General features: G+C 42.4%; 1 protein-coding gene across 1 annotated transcript in view; it reads right to left on the bottom strand.

Annotated features, from left to right (window-relative positions):
- The window catches only part of LOC129695673 (fibrillin-2-like), a 296,346-nt gene that overhangs the window by 221,857 nt on the left and 47,353 nt on the right, over window positions 1-27,136 (bottom strand). The window contains exon 6 of the mRNA XM_055632838.1: window positions 9,313-9,510. Coding sequence (XP_055488813.1) covers window positions 9,313-9,510 — 198 coding nt within the window. The remainder of the gene's footprint in view (window positions 1-9,312; window positions 9,511-27,136) is intronic.

The raw sequence follows: 27,136 nt of genomic DNA on the forward strand, positions 1-27,136 counted from the left end.
ATGTAAATTGGTGTCTTGCTTGCGCTGTGACGTAAGACCGGAACTTGCACAATGGTTGGATCCGATGGGCGGAAACCGGGGGGGGAGGGGGCGGAGGGAGGGGGGGACCTACTAGCCCTGTTTTCTCCCCTCCCCGCGCCCCCCCCCCCCCCACAAAGTTTGTGGAGAGATAGGGGACATCCCTCCCCCCTGTTTGTCGACCCTTAGCGGCTACAGCCACTCCAGGTCGGCTCGCTTTTGCCTGGGACTTGTCTGTAGCCTGCGGCCAGACGACCCCATTGCATGGCTCAGCCTGGGCTATTATGCGGAGGCCGCCAGTTCCGTCGGCTCGCCAGCCCCAGCACTGGAAAAGCCAGCACAGACGTCGGCATGTGCTGTCAGGTATGTGCTTTTGTGAAATTGTCCCTACCGCGCTGTCCGAGTTAGGCAATTTAAGCGAGTGCGCTGAGGCGGTGAATTGCAGTCTTGTCTTGGTAAGTGGCGACGGACGACTGTGCTGACGGCCAAGGACACTGCAGTGTTCGCATCCGCCATTGGCCCACGGTATCAAGAGTGTCGCTCCTCAGGCGGTCTCCACCTTGTCCCGGACGGGTTAGCTATGAATCAGACCGCCAGGGTTCAGCATCTGTGAGACCGGCAGGTACAGCTAGATAGGCGGCACAGTGCGCAGTGGATACTGCGCTGGTCGCCAGACTGTCTGTTAGTAGAGTACGCCAGTCGAGAGCAGAATTACTTATATTGAAACAAAAAAAAAAAACGCCTGCGGGCCGGCTGATTTAGACGTGTATAAGTATGCGAGATAGTCCAGAATCCGGCCCGTGAGCCTTTCTTGATCCTGTCCCACTGTGGACAGGTGTCCATCTTCGCGCAAGAGAAGCGTTAGTACCTCCAGAGTTTCCCACTGGATCGGAGGTCGTGTCTGAAAAGGTACGAAAAGTCAGCACAGCAGTATACATAAACTAGCAGGTACATCAAGGGTCAGAACAGTAAGTCTGTTGAATCTACCACAAATGTTACTAGAGACACGTAACGGGAGAGGCGTGCATCGATGTACAGTTACGCTACTGCAAAGGCCGTTGGACGGGGAACAACTTTTAGGAGCGCATACAGGCCTACTTCGGCAAGACCTAGATCGTAATTCTCAGTGGCATGCGTTCCATTGATGTACTTGTCCTGCAGCCCATGTCCCATTTTTGTGCTTTTAACCAGAGCCAGGAATTCTTGCCCCTGATTTAGGTTGGAACTCACACTGTATTGCGACTACGCAGCAGACTCACCGGGAAGACGCGTTATCAGCTGATAAGGACAGACTGCCAGAGCAAACGGACTTGAAATAGAGTTTGAATGCATGGGTTCAGGCCGCCTTGCTTCTTAACTACCTATGCAGAATTCATGATGAGCGGCAGAGATCATTATTCTGTACGCACCTGTAGTAGAAGTGTCCACTAATGCTTCAATACTGGGTTCGGAGATGTCCCACCCTGCTTTAAAGCAAGGCAGGCGGCCGGGGCAGGTCATACTACCCAAGGAAAGGAGTGAACGTGCCGGTCAAGTGCGTACCGCTACCATTTGGCCATCTACGATCTGTGAGGTCATTGAGGTGCTGTTGGAGGTTGATATGCGTGCAAATCTGAACTACCACGACATAGTCGACACTGAGCTCAAACCGTGCAGTCGGGCGTACTGCCAACAACACGAGGCCAACGTGGATAGTCAGTCCTCACTGAGCTGTCCACTCATGCTACCATTAAACCCCCCCTCGCGCAACGCACCAAGATCTCTGCACTATAACAGCCTATTGCACGCTTATCTGTTTAGTTATGTGATGTAGGATATGTCCTATAATAGACACATGCTATGACAGCGTGACTATCTGTATTATGCGTCACAATACAACATCATGTTAGTCTGAATCCCCATTGGCAGCAAACGCTAAGAAGTTTCCTTGGCACTATCTGGTACACTTATGTACCATGCGTAACAAGTCTTGGCAGCTAAGTTATAAGTGAGTATACAAGGAGATGTATTAGTCGTCTTGAGGAAGATTTAACGAGTATACATACATAGGCTCGTATGACTAAACTCCATGGGTACATCTATAGCGTTCGGTCGCAATTCTGCGAAGTTCGCTACTCTTAAAAACGGACAGGACGTATAGTTAAGCGACCTGAGTTGTGCAACCACTATTGACACATCAATTTGTAGTTGAGCTACTAGATCACAACCTCATCGCTTCTTGATGGTGAGTGCGTTCAGGTGCAATGCATGTTGATCAGGCAAATGTCATACCTCCATTAACTCAATATGTATCACTCTGCATTGTCTCGGAGATCACAAGTTACTTCATATGTCTGGGAATCTTGCAGTGAAAGCGACATCTGTAGAAACTAAAATCAATCAAACAGCGTCCGGCAAGGCATGTGTGGAAGGCAAAACTGGCAGATAGTTTTATTGCCAGGCTGGCGCGCTCACAGTTCTTCAGGACTGTGATTGTAGAGTAGTCCCGTGCGGAATGCGGAAAAAAGTGTGGATTTCTGGCAATGGATAGGTGAGTGCAGGCATATGAGGGTCGTGGCAGATGGGTGGAGTAATTGATAATGCATAGAGATGATAAAGAACAAAAGTGTTCAGCAAGGAAGCAGAGAGGTGTGACAGATAATACGCGGTGACAAAAGGAATTATTTGAGGGTATGGGGATTCTAGTAAAAGTAGGGAAAGAATCAGGGTGACAGTGGTTAAAAGATGGTGGGACAACTGATGATGAGGGCGGGCAAAAGAGATTGGGTGTGGTACTTGTCTTAAAATTTGAGAATGTTCAAATGGTTTAAGCATTGTGTGCATTTATTAATGATTGGAAGAGGGAATAGGAGCAACATTAGCAAGTTTGTCAGCTGACACCAAAGCTTGGGGGAGTGTGACTGTGAAGAAGGATGTTTTTAGGAGGTTGCAGGATGATCCTGACAGGTTTGAGTGAGTGGCAGATGTGTGGCAGATGCAGTATAATATAGATAAATGAGCGTTATCCACTTTGGCGCAAACAAGTAGGGCAGATTATTATCTCAATGGGTTTAGGTAGAGAGGGGGGAAGGAAGGAGAACGGTATACACGGAGGTTGGCATGTCTGTAGACAGTGTGCGTACATTTGAAACCGTTCCGACTAGAAAACTTGTTTGGGGGCTGTACATGGTAAACCAGACGAAAAGCAGCAAGTGTAAAAGCTAAGTATCAGTGATGTGTTGAGCCCTAAAATAACAATAAAGCAAGAGGATCACTTCAGTACATAGGGCGTGATCCTGAGAGTTTTATCGGTGCAGATTAGTATAGGGCTCTGTGATGCCACACAGTCTGTAGGGGCTAGGGGGTGGATACAATTTTCGTGGGTCTCCTAATGTGTTAGATGAGGAAGGACATCACTATGTGTATTGATCTGCGAAAAAAGTATGTCAAGGCGTAGTTCACAGAAATGATGGCGCGGCTGGGATGTGCTGTGTACTATCATTCAAGGATCACTATTGAACAAACACCTCAGGCTGGAGTTGCACACACCGGTCACTCTTAGATGGAACAAGATTGTTGGGGAATGTCAGTTTAATCACGAAACATATAAAGAATCTAAACAAGGACGTGGAACAAGGCTAGATCCCTAAAAGAGAAGAATTCCCAGAGTGTGCTGTGCAGTCCAGAACGTAGGGGAGCACAGGCGTTAAAAATAAATGGGGAGGTGCTTTAAGACGGAATGAGCAAACCTGTCAACCAGAGCTGTTGTGAATTTATGGAATTCCCTCTCCACAGCTGGCAGTGGAGGCCAGGCGTGTGCTCAAGGATTGGATGTATAAATAGTGAGCAGATATGAGATAGTGCTCCAGGGCTAGTGGGTCAGGGATCTGAGGGGAGAGAAGGCAGGTATTGATAGGGAACGTCCGGCCTGACCACAATGAATGGCAGTGCTGGGCGTCGAATGGCCGAATGGCCTCCTGCCCTATTTTCTATGTTTCTATGTGTTGTAAAGCCACCCAAGCGGTAGGTAAGGTAGGAGAGTGTTCCTCCGGGATGACACAGCCCCCCGTGCCCGTTGAACAATAAGGAGGCCACGGACAGACAAGAGCCACTGTATGGGCCTAAATGTGTGGAGGGGGGAGTGTGAAAATCATTTAACAACCAACGAAGATCCAGATAGTACACGAGAGGGCACTGTGGTGGAGACGTGATTGTCAAGAGTTCTGCAAAACAGTAGAGCCTAGTGATGATTCGTGACGCTTGGATCTCCGTCACCACAAGGAGGGGATAGCCTTGTTGCGCTCACCGAAATGGCAGGCCAGACTGGAGGTGTGCTAGTGAAGTCTGTCTCATCTGGTAAGGACTGCTAGGGTCGCTGGGTGGATGTAAGAGAGAAGTACAGGTGATTTTACGATCTCCTGCAGGGTGTAGGGGCAAATGAAATTCTCTGGGGGGTGTTTGCGTGGGAAAGTGTATAGTAAATGTGTATATCTGGACTTTCAAAGGGCTTTTGGACAGGTCCCCACTAAGAGTTAGTAACAAACTTAAAGCTCACCGGTATTGGGGGTTTCAGTATTGATGGGAATAGAGAACCTGAGCTGGCCAAACAGAGGGCAATAGAGGGGTAGGGATACACAGGTCCTGTTTCACATGCGGAGCAGTAGTGGTTTTTAGGGGAGCCCAGTATTTGTGTGAGGACGAAACCGAGCACAATGGCATCGGAGATGCTAGGGAGAAACCAACCAACTATTACAATATAATGCATTAATGGATTTGAATCGAGGGAATTGAATCGCGAACAATGCTCGCACTGCGCAAGTTTGCGGATAGACATGGAAGCTAGGGGGCAGTGTTAGCGTTGTTGAGAAGGATGCTAGGAAGGCTTCGCAGGGCTGATGGACAATAGATAGGCTGGTGAATGGGCAACTTGCATCGCAGATGGCAGTATAAAACGTGGACAATGTTACAATTTATTCCTCTTTGGTTGCAAGACGCGGGAAGTGTGTGAATCTATGATCGTCTGAGTGTGGGTTGGTCCGATTAGGAAAAGGGGAGATGGCACCCAGCCCGGGTGGGGGATCATTGTAGCACGCAGTCATTTAAATAGGCCTCAGGTCCGCAAGGCAGTGAAAAAAAAGCAATGTTTATTTTATAGCATTCATATCAAAATGTTTGAGTATAGGTAGCATGGATGTTCTACCGGGCAGTTTGTACAGGGTCTTGGTGAGACCGACACCTAGGAGTTTGCGTACATTTTGGTCTCGCTAATCCGAGGAAAGGAACTTCTTTGCATAGTACCACGAGAACAGGGTTCTTCCCTACTGAATTCCATGAGCATGTCGAGGACTTTCATATGAAAACAGACAATGGATCCAGCTGACGTCTTGTACCGATCGCTAAAGAATTTACAAAAACTTACAAAAATTTCTTAAGGGTTCTGGGGACAGTGCTGATGGCAGAATATTGTTCCGGTGGGGTGAATGTTCGGGACAATCCGCAGAACCAGGGTTCAAAGTTAAGGATAGAGGGGGGGTACTAATATCCTTTTAGGACTCTTAGATGCATGAGAACAAGTTCCCATTTTATCAATGTACACAACTACCCAGCAGAGTGGTTGAATCTCTGAAATTCTCTCGATCGCCGAACGAGAGAAGGTAGTTGGAGAGGGTCCGAGTGGCTTGGCTAGTATTTAAGAGGGGGAGTTAGAAGTATGCGCCTTGTGCGGTAAGAGGAATCAGAGGGGGTAGTGGGGGAGAGAAGGATAGGATACGGGATAACTGTTGGATGATCCAGCCAGGTGACTCGAATATTGTAATTCAAGGGCTCCGAGAAGGTCGCTCATGGGCCGTACTCCTGCCCCCTATTCTTACTAGGAGTGGTTCTGGCTGCCGTCATATGGCACAGCAGCTACTCTCCCTGGGGTATATGGCAAGGAGGTGGAGGGCGAAGCAATGCTATTGGGGACAAGGCCAATTTTCGTCTACTGACCTGCTTACTTTTGCTTGACAGCCAAAAAAAGTGAAGCAGAAATGTAACCATCGACTCCTCTCGAAAAAAGGAAGCCGCAAGACGTCGATTGTACTTTTCGAATCTCTTCTTGCTCCCCAATTGACATGTCCGATTGGGCACGATAAAGATAATCTGCCTTCCGTGTTTTTTGCCACCAACGTGGATAACTCACATTAAACTGCATCTGCCATGCATGCCTGCCCAATCACCCTAAAAGCGCGTCCAAGACACTCCTCAATGCTCACTAGCATACACATCCTCACGAGTCACGAGAAAGAGCACTGCCAACCTACAGCTTTGTGTCATCGTGGGGACGACGAAATTGGATGTGTGGCTCGAATGTAATCTTGAATCCGCTGTCATCACGAAATCATTGTGAATATATTGGGGTAAATAGGATTGGCAGGTCCGCAGCAGGCATTGAGCCTGCGCATGATATAAAAAGTGGACCCGTCTACACCTAACTCTTTGTTTGCCTGTCTGGGGGCCACCCCATTTGTCCTATGGCCATGTCAGCATTCAAGCGCCAAGGAGCATGTGCCCCTAAGTTATGCCCACTAATGTTCCTGTGGTGAGACCGTTCAAATGCTTTTGAAAAGTCCAGGTACACGACATCCACTGGCTCTCCCTTGTCCATTTTCCTAGTTACATCCTCAAAAAAATTCCAGAAGATTAGTCAAGCATGATTTCCCCTTCGTAAATCCATGCTGACTAGGACCGATCCTGTTACTGCTATCCAAATAGGCCGCTATTTCATCTTTTATAATTGACTCCAGCATCTTCCGCATCACCAATATCAAGCTAACTGGTCAATACTTCCCTGTTATCTCTCTCCCGCCTTTCTTAAAAAGTGGGATAACATTAGCTACCGTCCAATCCACAGGAACTGATCCTAAATCTATAGAACATTGGAAAATGATCACCAAGTAAGCCATCATCCCATACAGATCTACCATTCAACACCATTTCTTGCCTAATTATTTGGATTTCCTTCAAGTTCCTCCCATCCCTTGTTCCCAGATAGATCTTTTAGGGCCACTAGTGGACATCATGTCTAAGATTATTTGTGTGTCCCTCCTTATGGAAAGCTACGGATCCAAAGTACTGGGCTTTGCTTCACTGCCATTTCCTTTATTGTGTCCCCATTATAAATTCACCTTTTTCAGTCTTCAGTCTTCAAGTGTCCAACTAGTGTCTTAACTAATTTTTTCCTCTTCAAATACCTAAAGAAGCTTTTACTATCCTCCTTTATATTCTTGGCTAGCTTACCTTCGTACCTCACCTTTTCTCCCCGTATTGCCTTTTTAGTTATTTTTCTGTTGCTCTTTAAACATTACCCAATCCTCGCTTCCCGCTCATCTTTGCTACATTGTATTTCTTCTCTTTTATTTTTATACAGTCCCTGGCATCCCTTGTCAGTCACGGTCGCCCCTTACACCCTCTGGCATCTTTATTCCCCTTTGGAGATCAAGAGCTTTCTCAATGCACTTTACACAAGTTTTGAATGGCAGCCCACGTCATTATTGAATTTCAGAAAAATGATAACGATCTCTAGCAATAATAAAATGTTGTGGCTAGTTTCTTCACTTCCATCTCTTGGCGGTGCCCTGCAAAACATTTTCAGCCTACTCAGAAAAATGATGTTCCTATTTCTTTAAGAACTTCACCAGCAACAAAGTGATTTGCTGGGAAATATGCCTGGTACAAAAATACCATGTTTGCTGAAATATTTAATACTGACATTAAAAACATAAATATTCAAAATCCATATTAAGTACTAACCGATTTAATTTAGGACTGTAATTGTTTTCAGTCCATTTTAATGGATTTAATGTTCTCTTCTTCAGTAGGCTCTGCTGCCATCTGAGACATCTCAGGCATCTTTCATTTCACTTGAATTTCTCATCAAATTTCAACAATACAAAGCTGCCTTTTCAACAGAAAATTCTCCAAATAATCAACAGACCATCGACATTTGGAATGGAGAGAGACTAATGTTTTGGGTGAAAACCCTTTGTCCGAAAAGTTCAAAGAAAGATATTATCTTTGACTTTGTGTAGTTAGACTTTTAGTTTCTTTTTTAACGTGTTTAAATGATCATATTTCGATGATATGCATTAGATCCAGAAGGATCAAAACCCAAAACAATCTAACTGCTCTGACTGAATTACGAAAAAAATCTAAATTTTGATCCAGTCTAGAGGATTCAAAAGAAAAAGTAATAACATTTTAACATTTGAACTGACAACATGAACTGTTGAAATATACAACAGGCCCATCAAGATTGGTAATATTTTAAATGTGGAAAAAGGAGCTCTAACACAATCTGACTCAAGTTGATACAAGTCCAGAAAGTGGTGTCTTCCTGAAAGGCACTGGAAGTATCGGATAGGAAAATAAATAATGAGAAACTGGTTCTTAATTTTTCAGAATTACTGCACTATGGCTGCTTGTGGTAATTTGACAGTGCAAGCAAGATTTTTGTTTTTAACAGGGCCATGGCCTTAAAAATATGTGGCGCCATATCAAATCAAGCATCAGGATTGTCCATTATAAAGAGTTCAAACAAAGTCATGGAAGTGAAACATCTTTTACATTTCAGAGACTGTTATTTTTCTGTTACTTCTGATGTGCATTATTCCATTTCATCTGGAAATTTAAAACATCAGCTGAACAGAACAATTGATTGAAAGCAGCTCTATAAAGAAATATAGTATAATATCACACCTAAAAAAGAAAATAACCATTTGGTAAACATTAAATTACACTCAATCACAATGGCACAGGCCCGTTGATTGCAGTCATTCCATTCCCAAACTCAGCCGACCTAGATATAGAGGACATTTCTTACTTGCCAGATATTCAGAAAAAAATAAAACTATTAAAAATGTAATAAATATCATAACTTTTGGGAATTATTTAAAAATTAGTGAATTTTTAAAATCATCTATCAATGTATAAGATAGAACAAACGATTCACATTGGGATTCATGGGATTGCCACTCTAATCTCATAGAGGATCTCTGAACTGATTCACTCACATAAATCCTAGGAATCCCAGCATAATGGAACTATAACCGAGTAAAATTGGGATCCCTCGATTCTGGTCTTTAAACCGTTAATATCACCATCAAGAACATCAAGGCAACATGTCGGCATTTAATGTTGGCATTCAGTCCAGTTATAAATTTCTTTAAACAATGCGTTCCAGAGCATTACAATAAATATCAGATATTTATTATCTTCAACCATGCTATGTATAGATATTTAATACAATGACAGAGGTGATTATTGCAGTGAAATTACCTTGGCAAGCACCAGAGCGAATATTTGGGATGAATCCACGGCGACAGGGATGTGGCTGAGCTGGACAAATTTCACAGGGATGGCCCCAAGCACGGCCGACAGTCGCACAGCAGAGTGTTTTGGTGCAGATGATTCCACTGATCTGGCCTTGGCACATATCATTATTCACTTGTGTAAAGCAAGGACCAGTCCGGTAATCTGTCAGTGCAAGAAAGAAAAAAAGAATATTCAGCCACAAATTCATTTTTATAATGTAAAGCTGACTTTCTACTTTACAAGGATAATATGAATTAAGAATACTTGCTGATTGAGTAGACCTCTTTTATAGAACATAGAATAGTACAGCGCAAAAAGACCCCTCGGCCCACAACTTTTTTGCCGAACATAAAGCCAAAACCACTTCAATCTGCCTGCTCATAATCCCTATCCCTCCATTCCCCGTATATCCATGTGCCTATCGCCATGCGCCTGTCCAAAGGTCTTTTAAAATCGACAATCAAATATGGTTCCACCACCACCACTCCCAGCAGCGTATTCTAGGTACTCACCACCCACTGTGTATAAAAAGTGCCCGCACATCTCCTTTCAACTTTGCTCCTCTCGCCTTAAAGCTATCGCCTCTAGTATTTGATATTTCCATATTGGGAAAAAGGTTCTGACTGTCTACCCTATCTATGTCTTTCATAATTTTGCATACTTCTATAGGGTTTTTCCCTCAACCTACGGCATTCCAGAGAAGACAATTAAAGTCTCTCCAACTGCTCCTTGTAGCTAATACTACGTGGTATTAGCTACCACATTTGGAGTATTGCTTGCAGTCCCAATACAGGAAGGATGTAGATGCTTTAGACAGGGTGCAGTGGTTTACCAGAATGATGCCTGGATTATGGGATTCAGGCATCATTCTGGTAAACCTCCTCTGAACCCTTTCTAAAGCATTCACATCCTTCCTGTATTGGGACTGCAAGCAATACTCCAAATGTGGTCCAACCAAAGTCCTATAAAGTTGCTTATCATTTATCATTAATCTGCTATGGGTACATATACAGGTTTTGACAATATTCCCAGTGAAGCTATGGTGTGTGCTACTTTTAGCCAACAGCATATTTCAACCTCAGTTACTCATAGTTTTCTTAAATGTATTCATCCTCAAGCTATGAATGCCACCAGCAAGAAAGGTGTTTAATGCTCTCAGAGTATGGTGGTTATCGTCTGATATTGAAAACAATTTTGAACCTCCTCAGTGAGCTTTTTGCTTATTTAAGGGGTGGATACACCAAAAGATCCAGCCAGGGGGGAGGACAGGCTTTCTTTCTTCTTAATATTTTTACTCCATTTGTACAAAGTTTGCACATTCTGCACATGACCCGTGTAGGTTTTCTCCAGGATCTCCAGCTTCCTCCCACACTCCATTGACGTACAGGTTTGTAGGTTAATTGGTTTGGTATAATTGTAAATTGTCCCTAATGTGTTACGATAACGTTAGTGTGCAGGGACTACTGGTCGGCATGGACTCAGTGGGCCAAAAGGCCTTTTTCCACGCTGTATCTCTAAACTAAAACTTTTCCTGCTTTAAGTAGTGTTAATTAAATTCAAATTGTGCCAAATTATTTTTTTTTTTGTCATGCAAACACATACTTCTTTGAATTTGGTGCCAGAATAAGTGTAGATGCCTTGTTCCACTTTTCTTGTTGACCTAGTTCACTAACTTCAAAATACTCAAATGGGATCCACTCGTTTCTCCAGACCTCTTAATATCCAAGTATTTATTGCTTTGTTTGACCAAGAGCATTATTTGGCTCACTTGCCTAATCTTCTTTGCTTGCAATATGGTACTGACCCCTTCACCCCACTGATTGCATCTCCTGGAAACCACCAGGGAGTTCCAGATCCTCAAATTATCCCATAAACCTGCACCTGATCAAGGTCTTGACATCTTAATTGACAATCTGGCTTGCAGAAATGAATCCCCCAATTTCATCCTGTCAAAGAACTTCTAAACCCAAGTTGAATTATAAATCTGGATTACCGAATAGCTCAAACAGTAACATAAGCACCACAACACCTTACTTTATTAACAGTTAATCATTTTAATCCATGCTCTCGAGGACTGTTGGAATTGGAAGCTGTGGGCACTGAAGATAATTTCCTCTGTGCAAACATTTATAGCATAACTTTTATTTACAATATTTTAATAAACAGATTTAACTTTATTTACTGAAACCTTTCATCACATTTTCAGCATTGGAAATGAAGTCGTTTGGCAAAAGAAAAAAAATCACACCAATATGAGCCTTCAGTTTAAACCATAAAACATACTCACAGTATTTTGACTCGTAAACATAGTAAATGTGCATTACGAGTCAAATTTCCTGGAAATCATGTCCATTAAAATAATGCATGCAAACCGTAATTTCAAACATTCAATATTATTAAGAAGCCAAAAAATATTAAAACTAATCCGTTACATTTTCTATAATACTGCAGCATGTAGTTTAAGGAAGAATTTTGAGTTATAAGTACAGTTGCATTTGAATAGAATGAAGTTCCTTCTTATGAATTTTTGTGCTTATTATTACTATCAACCTCTATTCTCTGCAGATTCCAAAAGCTACAAAATAGTTTACTGATCATTTCAAACGAACCAAGAAATCTTTTTTTTTTTTTTAGCACTGTGTGTGTTGCTTAATTTATAATGCCAACAGTTCATGTTGCTTAATTTAAAGTCCCCGGGTAATGAATGGGGACCGTTTTTCTCAGATATCCATAAGTTGATTTAGTCCATCAGTCGGAAAATACACAGAATCACTCCATATGGTAATCATGCCACCACAGTATTGTAAAAAAATGGCACAAAAACATATAATGCTGATAAGAAAAATGCATTTATTAAAAGTGGAGAGAAAAACACTGCATTATACGACTTCCAGTTATCAGGAAATGCATTTTAAGCTGATTAAGAATAATGGCACATATCCTTCTTTGCCCTATGGGCAAATAATTAAAGTAATCGCAACTCGTTCTTGGTTCCAGCTATTTATCGACATGCACTAAGTATATGCACACACAATCATATGTTAACATTTGGAAAAGTTAGTGAAGGGCAAGTCTTAACTTCAATTAAACGTCATGATTGTATGTTTTAAAGAACCAAACAATAACAAGCTGAGCCACAGAGAACTTTCAACAGTCTGTGATGTGGAAATCTTTACATACGGCTTTATTAACTAATTCCCACTGAATTTATGCAGGTGTTCTGGAGCTTCAAGGAAATAATATACAGCTTTTCATAGCAAAATCAATTACATCTTTGTTGCAAATTAGGCAAGAAAATAGATCACATTAAAGACCAAGAAACAGCCGTGCAGAACATAGCTAGCCATCTGTTTAACTAAGAATTACAATTTACTAATTTAATAAAAATGGCCCAAAAGAACTATTTTCCCTGAAACAACTTCTAGGACCATTAAAACTAAAAGGATCAGATGCAAGGAGATTTTTTCCTGGGTCTGTCCCCACAGTGCAGTGAATATCATAAAATCAGCTGGGTCTAATCCTGTGAAGATATATGCCAACAACTAATAATGGATAAAAATCAGTAACATTCCTTTATATCTTTACCTTCAGATCTGCGTGGTTAATGATTTTTACTGCGACCAAGCAACTTAGTACATCTGTTTATAAAAGAGAACAACTTTATCTTCCTAAGCAGGTCATCTGTTAGAGGACATTAGACAAAATACATCTGTGTATATTGTTAAATCCCAATGTTGGGGAAGTCCAGGACAAGGGGTCACAGTTTAAGGATAAAGGGGAAATCTTTTAGGACTGAGATGAGAAAAACATTTTTCACACAGAGAGTGGTGAATCTCTGGAATTCTCTGCCACAGAAGGTAGTTGAGGCCAGTTCATTGGCTATATTTAAGAGTGAGTTAGATGTGGCCCTTGTGGCTAAAGGGATCAGGGGGTATGGAGTGAAGGCAGGTATAGGATACTGAGTTGGATGATCAGCCATGATCATATTGAATGGCGGTGCAGGCTCGAAGGGTTGAATGGCCTACTCCTGCAACTATTTTCTATGTTTCTATGTTAATGAACAATGGAAGCAATGGTTACAATAAACTCAGTGTCACCTCATCTACCTCTGTAACTAACAGTCATTAAAAATGTTCAATAATCTAATAATTCCTTTTTTCTCATATTTTAGAAAAGTTAGCCTCAAGTATAAAATGTCTTCTCTTCACATTTAGGTTAACTTTTGCAAAGATTAACAAGAAACGTGTTTTTATACATGACTTATACCTCTCTCAATTGCATGTTAATGGATACTACATGGATACTGCATAGAAGGCTACAAGGAGATAATTCATTTTGGACCCTAAAGCACCACAACTCTCTGCGAGGCAAAAAGCTAGAAATAGCAGCAATCTAAGTAGTATTAGGTTACCATCTATATGGCTCATTAAAGTCTCATGTATTAGATTTTTTTTGTAATCAAATCTATGGGCAGCTGACCTTTACATTAACAGGACTACAGTAGAAGGGAACAGAAGTCACACCACAACTACTTGAACCATTTTCTAGCCACACCTGCAGCACCGCATGCTCTTTGTTGCACCATGCTTCAGGATGAGTTCAGGGACTAAACCATAGAAAAATACATCAATATCTAGACACCAGGATTAAATTACAAGACCATGTTACACTGTAGCAGGGTCCAAAACTCTAGAGTCCAAAAAAGAATTTTATTCTGCAAAGTAGTTCAGATAATATGCAATGCATTTTGGTAAATGAAGCTAGGTCACAGACCAGTCCCTAACACTCTTATTCTCAATTACTTGTTTTGCCTAATTTAGTGAGATGTTTTGATTGAAGATTTTTCAGGGTATTAAGGGGAACTGTTCAGAGAAAAACTATTAACACTGGAGTGTCTGGGACCATGACCAGAGTCTAAAAATTAAACATTTTAGGAGTATAGACTCCAACATGCGAAGTCAGGCAAAAATGGTAATTCACTTCCAAAGACAATAATTAAAGTGACAAGAACTATTACTTTTATGTCTGAGATTGATATTTTATTATTCAAAAGAGTTAAGAAATATGCAGCAAAGGTTGGTAAATAAAGCTAGGTTACAGAGCAGTATCAAACACAGGTTATGCAGACATATCTTATGCTACTCTTGTCAGGAGCTCCAGGCACACAATAATAACAGGAGTCTTAAACGAGAATATGAAGTGTGAAATCAATGCAACATCCACTGCAATCTCCCAACTGAAGTAACTAGGGACATAACATGGAATTATCGTAGTTTGTATCCTGTGGTGTCACATCATCTACTGTTTTTCTATAATTACGAGAATCAAGTAGATAATAATTTTAAGTAACTGTAAAACAATGTGATTTTCATCCAAAATAAAGTAATTCCCAAAATGTCAAAAAATAGCTTTCAACTGTTAACTTGACGATTACTTGCTTTTGCTAAGTGCTTGCTTCAGAGATATGAAGATAAAACTGTAAATCAATACATTGAACCACACATATCAAGAGCAAATCCATACTGGTATGCTTTGTAGAGTTTCCCTTTAACCTAAATAGGTTAAAAATGTTGTCTTGCCCAAAAACATTACAAACATTGCAGTTTACCCTTAAATTTGTCTTATATGTGCTTTAATAGTCATCTTATGTTTGTAGGGTGCCTCTAAATGTCCATATGATTGTCATCTGGTATCTGCAGAGCAACGGCAGAGTTTAAAATGCAAGAATTAGTCAAGTCCTGAACCTTCGGACAGTACAGTTTTTTGGAGAAAATACTGTACTGAAATCCGTAATTTCACCCAGATTCTAAGAGCAAGGCCATTTTGATGCCTGGGGAGAACCATTTGTACCTGCAGCATATCAGTGATACCAATGTCTGTAAACTCCTGAAAGTGATACGATTCGCATTCTGTAGGGGCTCGCTAAAATGTCACTATTCCTTTTCTCCAGAGATGCTGCCTGACCGCTGAGCTACGCCAGCATTTTGTATCTACCTTTTGTCCCCGTTTTCCAGGCCCTCATTCCTTCATCTCCAATATGTATGTCCAGTCACTCTACACCTTCATCCCCTACCAGGAGGGTCTTAAAGCCCTCCATTTCATCCTTGACCGCGGAACCAACCAATCTCCATCTACTAATACCCTTCTCCGCCTAGCGGAGCTGGTCCTTACCCTCAACAACTTTTCCTTTGACTCCTCCTATATCCTCCAAATCCAAGGCGTAACTATGGGTTCGTACTGGGTCCCAGCTATGCCTGCCTCTTTGTTGGGTACGCCGAACAATCCCTGTTCGAGGTGTACCGTGGCCCTATCCCCGAACTCTACCTCTGCTACATTGATGACTGCATCGGTGCTACCTTCTGTACCCATGCAGACCTTGCTGACTTCATCCATTTCACCATTAATTGCCATCCGGCACTCAAATTCACCTGGACCATTTCTGACATCTCCCTACCGTTTCTAGATCTCGCCATCCCCATCGCAGGCAACAGCAGGGGCGGAAATCCTGGGGGGGCCAAGAGGACACGTTCCCCTTCTGTTTTGGGGGACATCCCTCCCAGTTTTTGTAATCCATATTTTAAAACCCGGTGAAATCTCCGCTTTCCGCGAGACAGTGGGGTTGGGACTGCTGATCGAGGGCGCCGATTGGACGAGAGAGACATCAGTCAGCAGGCAACGGCAGTGGGACATGATGATTCAGCGCGATCATTGGAGGAGGGAGGAGTGGGGACTGAGGATATAGCGCGGTAATTGGAGGAGGGAGACGTGCCAAAACACTCTTGGCACAGACCTGCGCCTCATCGATCTCGGCTCTCCGGCGCTGTCCCGTCCCCACCCGAGTTCCCCCATCCCCATGGGTGGCCAGGGAGGTCGGGTGTCAGACGGGTGCTGTGCCCCCCGGCCCACAGTCAGCGCGGAGAAGCAGCGCAAAACCCAGCTCAACTATGCCTGTTCCACCAGGTTAACCTACAGCCCTGCCTGGACTTGCGGGAAATATGGCCCAGGTTTACAGCCAGCATGGAGAAGCAGCTCTGGTGTCCCGTCAGTCCAGGCAGGGCTGTAGGTTAACCTGGCGAGACAGGCAGAGTTGAGCTGCATTTAGCACTGGATTGAGCCTCCGAAGCCTCGCGCGTGTGTGAGTGTGCGCATGCGTGCCAGGGCACCAAAAAATTGTGTGTCCCCCCTGTCCCCTACATATTTTGATAGCAATTTCCATGCCTGGATGCTGCAACAGACTACTGACCGACATCTACTATGAACCCACTGACACCCATAGCTATCTGGACTACACTTCTTCCCACCCTGCTTCCTGAGAGAACTCTACCCCCCCCCCCCCCCCCCCCCCCCCCCCACCCCCTACTCCCAATTCCTTTCTCTACGCCGTATCTGCACCCAGGATGAGATGTTCCAGACCAGGGCATCAGAGTATTGTCCTCATTCTTTATGGAACGGTGGTTCCCCTCTTCTATTATAGATCAGGCTCTCACCAAGGCCTCCTCTATATCCCGCAGCTCCCCTCTTACTCCCCATCCCCCTACTAGCAACAAGGACAGAGCCCCCCTAGTCCTCACCTTCCACCCAATCAGCCGTCACAAACAACATATAATCCTCAGATATTTTCGTCACCTCCAACGGGATCCTACCACTGGCCACTTCTTCCCATCTCCTCCCCTTTCTGCTTTCCGCCGAGACCGTTCCCTCTTTAACTCCCTGGTCAATTCGCCCCTTCCCACCCAAACCACCCCTTCGACGATCACTTCACCCGACACCTCTGCTCAGTTCGCATAAACCAACTCGATCTCCCAGTGGCTCAGCAATAGACAATAGGTGCAGAAGTAGGCCATTTGGCACCGGGCCAGCACCGCCATTCAATGTGATCATGGCTGATCATCCACAATCAGTACCCTGTTCCTGCCTTCTCCCCATTTCCCCTGATTCCGCTATCTTTAAGAGCTCTATCTAACTCTCTTAAAAGCATCCAGAGAACCGGCCTCCACCATCCGCTGAGGCAGAGAATTCCACACTCACAACTGTGTGAAAACGTTTTTCCTCATGTCCGTTCTAAATGGCTTACCCCTTATTCTTAAACTGTGGCCCCTGATTCTGGACTCCCCCAACATCGGGAACATGTTTCCTGCCTCTAGCGTATCCAAACCCTTAATAATCTTATATGTTTCAATAAGATTCCCTCTCATCCTTCTAAATTCCAGAGTAAACAAGCTCAGCCACTCCATTCTATCAACATATGACAGTCCCACCATCCCGGGATTAACCTTGTGAACCTACGCTGCACTCCCTCAATAGCAATAATGTCTTTCCTCAAATTTGGAGACCAAAACTGCACACAATACTCCAGGTGTGGTCTCACTAGGGCCCTATACAATTGCAGAAGGACCTCGTTGCTCCTATACTCAACTCCTCTTGTAATGAAGGCCAACATGCCATTCACTTTCTTCACTGCCTGCTGTAACTGCATGCTTACTTTCAAAGACTGATGAACAAGGACCCCCAGACCCTGTTGTACTTGCTCTTTTCCCAACTTGACACCATTTAGATAATAAATTCTTCCTTTTCAGTCTCCAAGGGTCCAATTTTGGTCTTAACAATTTTTTTCCTCTTCACATACCTAAATAAGCTTTTAGTATCCTCCTTTATATTCTTAGCTAGCTTACCTTCATACCTCATCTTATCTCCCTGTATTGCCTTTTTAGTTATCTTCCATTGCTCTTTAAAAGTTACGCAATCCTCTGGCTTCCCCATCTTTGCTATGTTATACTTCTTCTCTTTTATTTTAATACTGCCCCTGACTTCCCATGTCAGCCACAGTTGTGCCTTACTTTCTTTCTTTGGAATGAACTGATCCTGCACCTTCTGTATTATTCCCAAAATACCTGCCATTGTTGTTCCACTGTCATCCCTGCTAGGCTATCTTTCCAGTCAACTTTGGCCAGCTCCTCCCTCATGGCTCCATAGTCCTCTTTGTTCAACTTTAATACTGACACCTCCGATTTACCCTTCTCCCTCTCAAATTGTAGATTAAAACATCATATTATGGTCACTACCTCCTAATGTCTCCTTTACCGCAAGTTCCCTTTATCAAATCCAGTTCATTAAACAACTAAATCCAGAATTGCCTGCTCCCGGGTGGGCTCCAGTACAAGCTGCTCTAAGAATCCATCATGGAAGCACTCCATAAACTCACTTTCTTGGGGTCCAGTACCAACCTGATTTTCCCAGTCTACCTCATGTTGACCGTAATCTCACATAACAACCGTAGCATTACCTTTACGACACGCCAATTTTAACTCTTGAACTTCAACTCCCCCTCCCATTTCGAATTGGACCTTTCTGTCCTAAGCCTCCTCCATTGCCAGAGCAAGGCCCAGCGCAAATTGGAGGTACAGCACCCCATATTTTGCTTAGGTAGTATACACTCCAGCGATATGAACATTGACTTCTAATTTCAGATAGTCCTGGCTTTCTCCCACCTTCCCGTCCCCCTTCCCAGCTCCCCCACAAGCCTACTGTCTCCGCATCTTCCTTCCTTTCTCCCCCCCCCCCCCCCCCCCCCCCCCCCCCCCCCCCCCCCCCCCCCCCCCCCCCCCCGACATCAGACTGAAGGCAAATGGATATTCAGAATTTCACAGTGCAACTTGTTTGGACTCAGCTGCCTTCAGCAGGACTTTACATATCATTAAAGGCTTCAGTCGTGATTAAGATGCTCTGTGTTGCAATTGATTCTTTGTACTGTGAAATATTTAACAACAACACTCCATTTACTGTTGGAGATAAATAATTTAGCTAACTTAACCAAGGCGCCAAAGACCTGAAATAAGAAAAATAGAGTAGAAAAACATCTGGAATGCATTATGACCTTGCAAATTATCAAGATATTTGCCGAGGGATTGTTAACTTTGGATGCAAAGCAGTCCCTCCCTTTCCTGAGAATAAAAGACATTTTCACAGATGAATGAATTACATGTTGTCTTAGAAACCATTAATGAGAAATCATTCCTAAGTGTGCTCTTGAACCATGCTCAAATGGCAGACATTTCCTCATCCACAGTGCAATTTATTTGTTGAGCCTAGCACCTCCAATCATTAAAACTAAACCAATCATTTTTTAAAATAATATTTCATCATCCAATACGTACAGCCTTGATTGGCAGAGTGGAGGTAGGGTGCAACGCAGTCTTTGCTGTAATATAAATATTTCCAAAGCACAAAATGGGTTTATTCTTTTGCTATAGCAATCTCTCAAGCTTGTCCTGCCATTAATTAAGATCATCCTTGACCCCAACACCATTTCACCACTTTGTCCCCACACCTTCACAGTTCAATTGTTTGCCTGTCAATCTCTGCACTAAATATAGTCAGTGATTCTACCTCTGAAGTTGAAATTTCCAGTCAAAAAACAGAAATTCCATCAGATCTGCTTCTTAAAAATATATTCCATGATTCCGAAGTTGTTCACTAGTCCCAGACAACGCCATTAGAGGAAGCATCCTCTGAACATCCTGCTTTTCAATCCCTCCCTGAATCTTACATGCTTCAATATGATCACCCCTCATTTTTCTTCTGTATTCCTATGAATTTAGGGCCAATTTGCTTGATCCCATTTTATCAACTCCAACATTCTAGGAATCAACCCAGTGCACCTTCTGTGTACTGCCTCCAGTGCCAACATTTGCTTGTTTCAATATAGAGACCAAAGCAATATGCAGTATTCAAGCCACAGTCTCACCAACACTCTGTAAAATTGCATCAAAACTTTTATATACACCATATCTATTGCAATAAATACCAACATTCCATTCGCTTTCCCAATTACTTGCCATGCTACAGACAAACATTTTGTGGAGCTCCTTTTTCATGACTGCATTTTATATTCTCATTCCCCTTAAATAATCATTTGCTTTGTCATTCATTCATTCATCCATTCATTCATTCATTCATTCATCATTCATCAAAAAAACGATAATTGCGCATTTCCCACATCAAACTATCTAACATCTCATTGGCTACTCACTTAACCTACCCATACCTACTGAAAGCCCTTTATTACATGTGGCAAAGCATGTTAACAGTCTTTATTTAAAAACCTAACTGTTTTTATTGGTCACATGTAATGAGCAAGGATTAATCTGTGGCCAAAGAACCGCTAGGAGGCAGTGACTACAGTATGATATAATTTCACATGTAGTTTAAGAGTCAACAGCACACACAGATGATACATCTGTGTCCACAGATAATGTCATATCTATTAACAATTTGGATGAAAATGTGGTCATCATTGTTGGCAAATTTGCAGATGGCATAAAAATTGATGATATAGCAGACGGTGAGGAAGGTTATCCAAGTTTACATCAAGATCAAGATCAGATTGGAACGTGCATCAAGAAATAACAAATGGAATTTAACTTTGATAAGCATGTGATGTTGCACTTTGGTCGGTCAAACCAACACAGGACTTGCACAATAAATCATAGAGCCCTGGAAAGCGATGCAGATCAGAGAGATCTTGATATATGGGCGCATGGGTTCCGAACGTTGGTGAGAGAAGTGGACATGGTGAAGGTGGTATTTGGCACACTTGACTTCATTGAAAAGTGTGTTAAGCACATAATTTGTGGCTTCATTATGCAGCTGTATAGGTAATTGGTGAGACCATATTTAGAGCACTGTATGCGGTTGTGGGCACCCAGTTATCGGGTGGATTTTATTAAGTTGGAAAGGGTGCAAAAGAAATTCACCAGGATATTACCTGGACTTGCAAGCTTGAGTTATAGGGATAGATTGGATAGCCTGAGACTGTTTTGGACTGTAAGAGGCTAAGTGGTGACCTTACTGAAAAGTGTTAGATGAGGAACATGGATAAAGTAAATGCTCAAAATCCTTTTTCCAAGATAAACAATTCTAACACAGGTTTAAAGGGAGAAGGCAGATATTTAAGAGTAACCCCAGGGACAACTTTTTCACTCAGAGACTAGTCCTCATCTGGAACGAACTGCAGTGGAAGCTAAAGAAGCAGATACTATTATGACTGTTAAAATACATTTTGACAAATATACAGATAGGAATAGGAATGGCTGAGACTACCATGTGCCAAATGCTACCACCCCAATATGCCAATTTGGTCGGCATGGACAAGGTGGGCAAAAGGATCTGTTTCTGTGCTGCACAGTTCTATGACTACGAGTCTGAAGGATCCTAACCTTTATCCATGTGCTCCAGAGATGATGCCTGTCCAAGTGAGTTGGACCCCCCCCCCCAACACATACACAAAATAACAGATGGGCTCATTCAAATATCAGACAAACTTGTAAAAATCCCAAATCAAAAGGGATAATGTGCAAGAGATACTCATGGGGCTTAAGGAGAACAAAATGCTGGAACCTTAAAGCTGCACCCAAAGAACGTGGCTGCAGATTTGGGGGACCCATTGGTTGAGGGATGATAACCAGAAGACTGGAAGATTTACTGGAAGACCAATCAATGCGATTCCCTTGTTGAAAAATAGGTCAGAAGGTAGTGAAGCAAAAACCCAGTCAGTTTTGCAAGTATTTGGGATTCCAAGAGACAGGGTCCATCAGCAATTGAATAGACAAGGACTGATAGTTAGGGATAGCCAGCACAGATGTGTGAGAAATTGTCTCTCAAATATGTTAAGAGTTTTTTTTGAAGAGGTAACAAAGAAGATGGAGGAGGGCAGGGTTATGTTTTTATAACATTGTCTGTATGGATTTTAGCAAGGTCTTAAAAAAAGTCCCATCTGGTAGACTGGTTAAACATTTTAGATCTCAGGGAGAGCTAGCTAATTGGATACATAAGTGAAGATAGACACAAAATGCTGGAGTAACTCCGCAGGACAGGCAGCAACTCTGGAGAGAAGGAATGGAGAGTGGTTGTGGTTTGATTTGGGAAGCAGTGCGTGATGGTGGAACATTATGTATTTTACACTGGAGCCCTGTGATTAGTTGTGTGCCACAAGGATTAACACTGGGCTCATTGTTATTCATCATTTATTTAAATGATTTGGATGAGAATATATAGTAAGTTTGTAGATGAGACTACATTAAGAGGTCTTGCAGACAGTGAAGGTGGTTGCCAAAAAATACCCCGGCATCTTGATCAGCTATCCAAGTGACCCAGGAATGTGAAAAGGAGCTCAATTCGGAAAAGTGTGGCATGTTGTATTTTGGGCACTCAAGTTAGGGTAGGACTTTCACAGTGAATAGTAGAGCCCTGGAAATGTTATACAACACAGAGGACTGAGGAGCATAAGTACATACTTTCCTGAAAGTGGCATTACAAGTAGACTGGTATTGATGAAGATGTTTGCTACTTTGGCCGTCATCAATCAGAGCATTGTGTTCAGGAGTTGGTGAAGTTACACTTTAAATATTATGAATAGATTTGGTTATTCTACTGCAGGAAAGATGACATTATGCAGGAAAGAGTGCAAAGAAAAGTTATGAGACTATTGCCAGGACCAGAGTACTCAAGTTATAGAGAGAGGTTAGGTAGGCTTGCACTTCTTGCTTGGAGCATAGGAGACTGAGAGGTGACCTTATTGTGTATAAATTTATGAGGGGCGTACATAGAGTAAATTCACACATTACTTTTCTCAGGGAAAGATAATAAAAAATGAGAGGGTATAAGTCGAAGGTGAGAGAGAAAAGATTTTAAGGGAACCCGAGTAGGTGGGTATATGAACAAACTGCCAGAGGAGGTGGTTGAGGCAGGAACAGTACCAACAATTAACAGACATTTGGATAAGGTGAAGGATGGGAAACGTTTAGAAGGATATGGGCCAAATGGGACTAGCTTAGCTGAGTATCTTTGTTGCCATAGACAAGTTGAGCCGAAAGCCTTCTTCCCGTTCTGCACGACTATTATTGGCAAGGTGTCAGTAACCAAACGTGCAAATAGCTAAACATTTGGGAAAGCCGAATATAATCAAACCTTGTCAACACGGCTTATGTTTGACACAAGGACCTATCATTTATTTATTTGCCTCTATATGCCACAATTTGAGATTTGTAACAGAAAAAAAAATCACATGTGGTTAAAGTGCACATTGTCAGATTTTATTAAAGGCCATTTTTATACATTTTGGTTTCACCATGTAAACATTACAGCTGTGTTTACACATTGCCCCCCCCCCCCACCATCATTTCAGGGCACCATGTTTAGGGCACATGAGAAACAAGAATAAAACTGTTAGAGGCATCAGCTAGACCTTAGGCTTACCAAAATCAACTGTTTGGAACATCATTAAGGAGAAAGAGAGCACTGGTGAGCTTACTAATCACAAAGGGACTGGCAGGCCAAGGAAGACCTCCACAGCTGATGACAGAAAAATTCTCTCTATAATAAAGAAAAATCCCCACACACCTGTCCAACAAATCAGAAACACTCTTCAAGAGCCAGGTGTGGATTTATCAATGACCACTGTCCGCTGAAGACTTCATGAACAGAAATACAGAGGTTGCACTGCAAGATGCAAACCCCTGAATAATGCAAAAATCGGATGGCCAGGTTAGTTTGCCAAGAAATACTTAAAAGAGCAACCACAGTTCTGGAAAAGGGTCGTGAACAGATGATACGAAGATTAATTTATATCAGAGTAATGGCATTAGCAAAGTATGGAGGAGAGAAGGAACTGTCCAAGATCCAAAGCATACCACCTCACCTGTGAAGCACGATGGTGGGGGTGTTATGGCCTGGGCATGTATGGCTGCTGAAGGTACTGGATCACTTATCTTCATTGATGATACAACCGCTGATGGCACAATTAATTCTGACGTATATAGACACATCCTATTGGCTCGTTCAATCAAATGCATCAAAACTCATTGGCTGGCTGATATTGATCCCAAACATACTGCTAAAGCAACAAAGGAGTTTTTCAAAGCTAAAAAATGGTCAATTCTTGAGTGGCCAAGCCAAACACTCGATCGGAACCCAATTGAGCATGCATTTTATATGCTCAAGAAAAAACTGCAGGAGACTAGCCCCCAAAACAAGCATAAGCTAAAGATGGTTGCAATACCGGCCTGGCAGAGCATCACCAGCGAAGACAACCAGCAACTGTCCATGAATCGCAGACTTCAAGGAGTTATTGCATGCAAAGGATATGCAACAAAATACTAAACATGACTATTTTCATTTACATGACATTGCTGTGCCCCAAACATTATGTGCCTTGAAATGAGGGGACTATGCATAAACACAGCTGACATTTCTACATGGTCAAACCAAAATGTATAAAAATGGCCTTTATTAAAATCTGACAATGTGCATTTTAACCACATGTGATTTTTTTCTATTACAAATCTCAAATTGAGGAATATAGCAGGAAATAATAAATGATGAGTCTTTGTCCCAAACATTATGGAGGGCATTGCAGATCAGCCAAGGTCATATTGAATGGGAGGCAGGCTTGAGGGGAGGAATGGCCTACACGTACTACTCTGTTCCTGAGCTCTTACCGGAGATATGCTGGTTGTGCTTTTCATGAGGGTTTCCTACCCTTCAGTATTGTTGTGGACTGCCCAGCAATTAAAGAATAAGCTCCTGGACTGCATTGATTGGAACCCATGAAGCACATTAAAAAGGTAACACTTTTGCTGATTATTTCCTCAAATATTGAAAATTAAATTAAGGATCTGAATGTAATTGAGAGGGAGCACAGCCGATCCCATCACAGCTGTAAAATTATAGTTTTCCGGCAACACTGCTGGGAGTCAAAACCAACCACCAAGTAGCTTGCTTGTGTTTCAGTTGCAACTACACCAACAAACCCAACATGCAGAGAGCAGATCATCTCTTCAAGAAGACATGTAACCCTTTTAATGAATTGAATATTAGCCCAGGTTTCACCCTCACCTTTAGATCACTTCTATGTAAGTTTCGTTCAGCACAGCTCCATCAGGAATTTGTATTAAGCAATGCCAAACGTCAGGAAATCACACCGGCACAGGTTAACATTTTCCATTTATTTAAATCAATGGATATTTTTGTGGGTTGCACAAGTTTCATTTCCTGGTATGTATCCTCAGAGAGCGAGGCTGAAAATGGAGTGCAATAAGTATATTTCTTCAATCATTTCCATCTTCAAACCAAGGCAGAGAAAACAAACATGAAAGAAACAAGCCCCTTTGAAAGAAACAATAATGAATTTTCGGAATTCATTTTACAAACAAATAACATTCCATGAAAAATAATAAATAAACAAATTCATTCAAGCACAAACTAGAAAGCATGACTTTCAGTCTCCAATGAATTAAGTAATTTCACACGTCAAAAAAAGAGCATAATTCAGCTACGATTCTTAAAATTCCATATTTTCCCTATTCCTTATGACACAGAAAGAAGTCTGTGGACTGGGAAATTAACCCACCAACCAACTTTTGGACAGGTGAGAAAACTGGAGCACCAGGAGGAAATCCGTACAGACATAGGTAGAAAGTGTAAACTGCATTCAGAATTCAACCAGGGTCAGGACTAAATTTGGAGACGCTATTGCGATGTAATATAAATGAAGTGTTTTGACCCATCAAACTTTTTCTTGCAATCAATAAGCTCTTGGCTCATCCAGATCATTAATATATATTGTAAATAGCTGGGGTCCCAGCACTGAGCCTTGTGGTACCCCACTAGTCACTGCCTGCCATTCTGAAAAGGATCAGTTTACTCCTACTCTTTGCTTCCTGTCTGCCAGCCAGTTCTCTATCCACATCAATACTGAACCCCCAATACCGTGTGCTTTAAGTTTGTATACTAATCTCTTATGTGGGATCTTGTCGAATGCCTTCTGAAAGTCCAGATATAACACATCCACGTGTTCTCCCTTATCCACTCTACTAGTTACATCCTCGAAAAAATTCTATAAGATTCGTCACACATGATTTACCTTTCATAAATCCATGCTGACTTTGTCCATTGAATTCACCACTTTCCAAATGTGCTGCCATCCCATCTTTAATAATTGACTCCAGAATTTTCCCCACCACCGATGTCAAACCCCCTTTTCACGGGGCGACTTGATACAAGAGTTAACCAAAGTTGAACATCGTGGGAACCTCTTGCGATAACCGTACGGCATTCGGGGACCACCGTGGCGCTAACGGCAGGTACTCGTGTAACTTAGTGACTCGGGAGAAAATTCAAACAAGCTTGAATTTCTCCAAGAGTGACTTGTACACTTGTGGTTAAATATTGCAACATTATATGCACGTAGTGGCCAGTGCGATATCCGTACTGACTCTTGCGTGTACCATGGGAACTCCTGCGAATGGTGAACCCGGAAGCTGGACAGAGGGGACAGAAGGTGAGCAAAAATTGTCTTCTGTGGGATTGAATTTAAAAAATAAAGATTTGATTCCGCATATGGACATCAACTTATTCATGAGTTATGTTAATGTGATTCAAGAAAATAACTATAATCTTTAAAAGGGACTTTACTGAAAGGTCCCGCATTTTTATGGTCCGTGAGAAATTTTTCACATGTACTTCTTTGAGAGATACAGCTCGGAGTCCTCGCCAACCAGCGATCGATGCCTTTCCGAAGCAGGGTCCGGAACGCTACCAATCAATGTTCTCCAGATACCCGTGTAAAGGAGTGAACTGCACATGCTGGTTTAAAACGAAGACAGACACAAAAAGCTGGAGTAACTCAGCGAGTCAAGCAGCATGGATGGATGGGAGAATCAGGAATGTACTAAATGAATTAAAAATCAAACTTCCATAACCTCCATGTTCAATTTCATAATGTAGTTTCCTA

Source organism: Leucoraja erinacea, chromosome 3, assembly GCF_028641065.1.
Source record: "Leucoraja erinacea ecotype New England chromosome 3, Leri_hhj_1, whole genome shotgun sequence".
NCBI classification, from domain to species: domain Eukaryota; kingdom Metazoa; phylum Chordata; class Chondrichthyes; order Rajiformes; family Rajidae; genus Leucoraja; species Leucoraja erinaceus.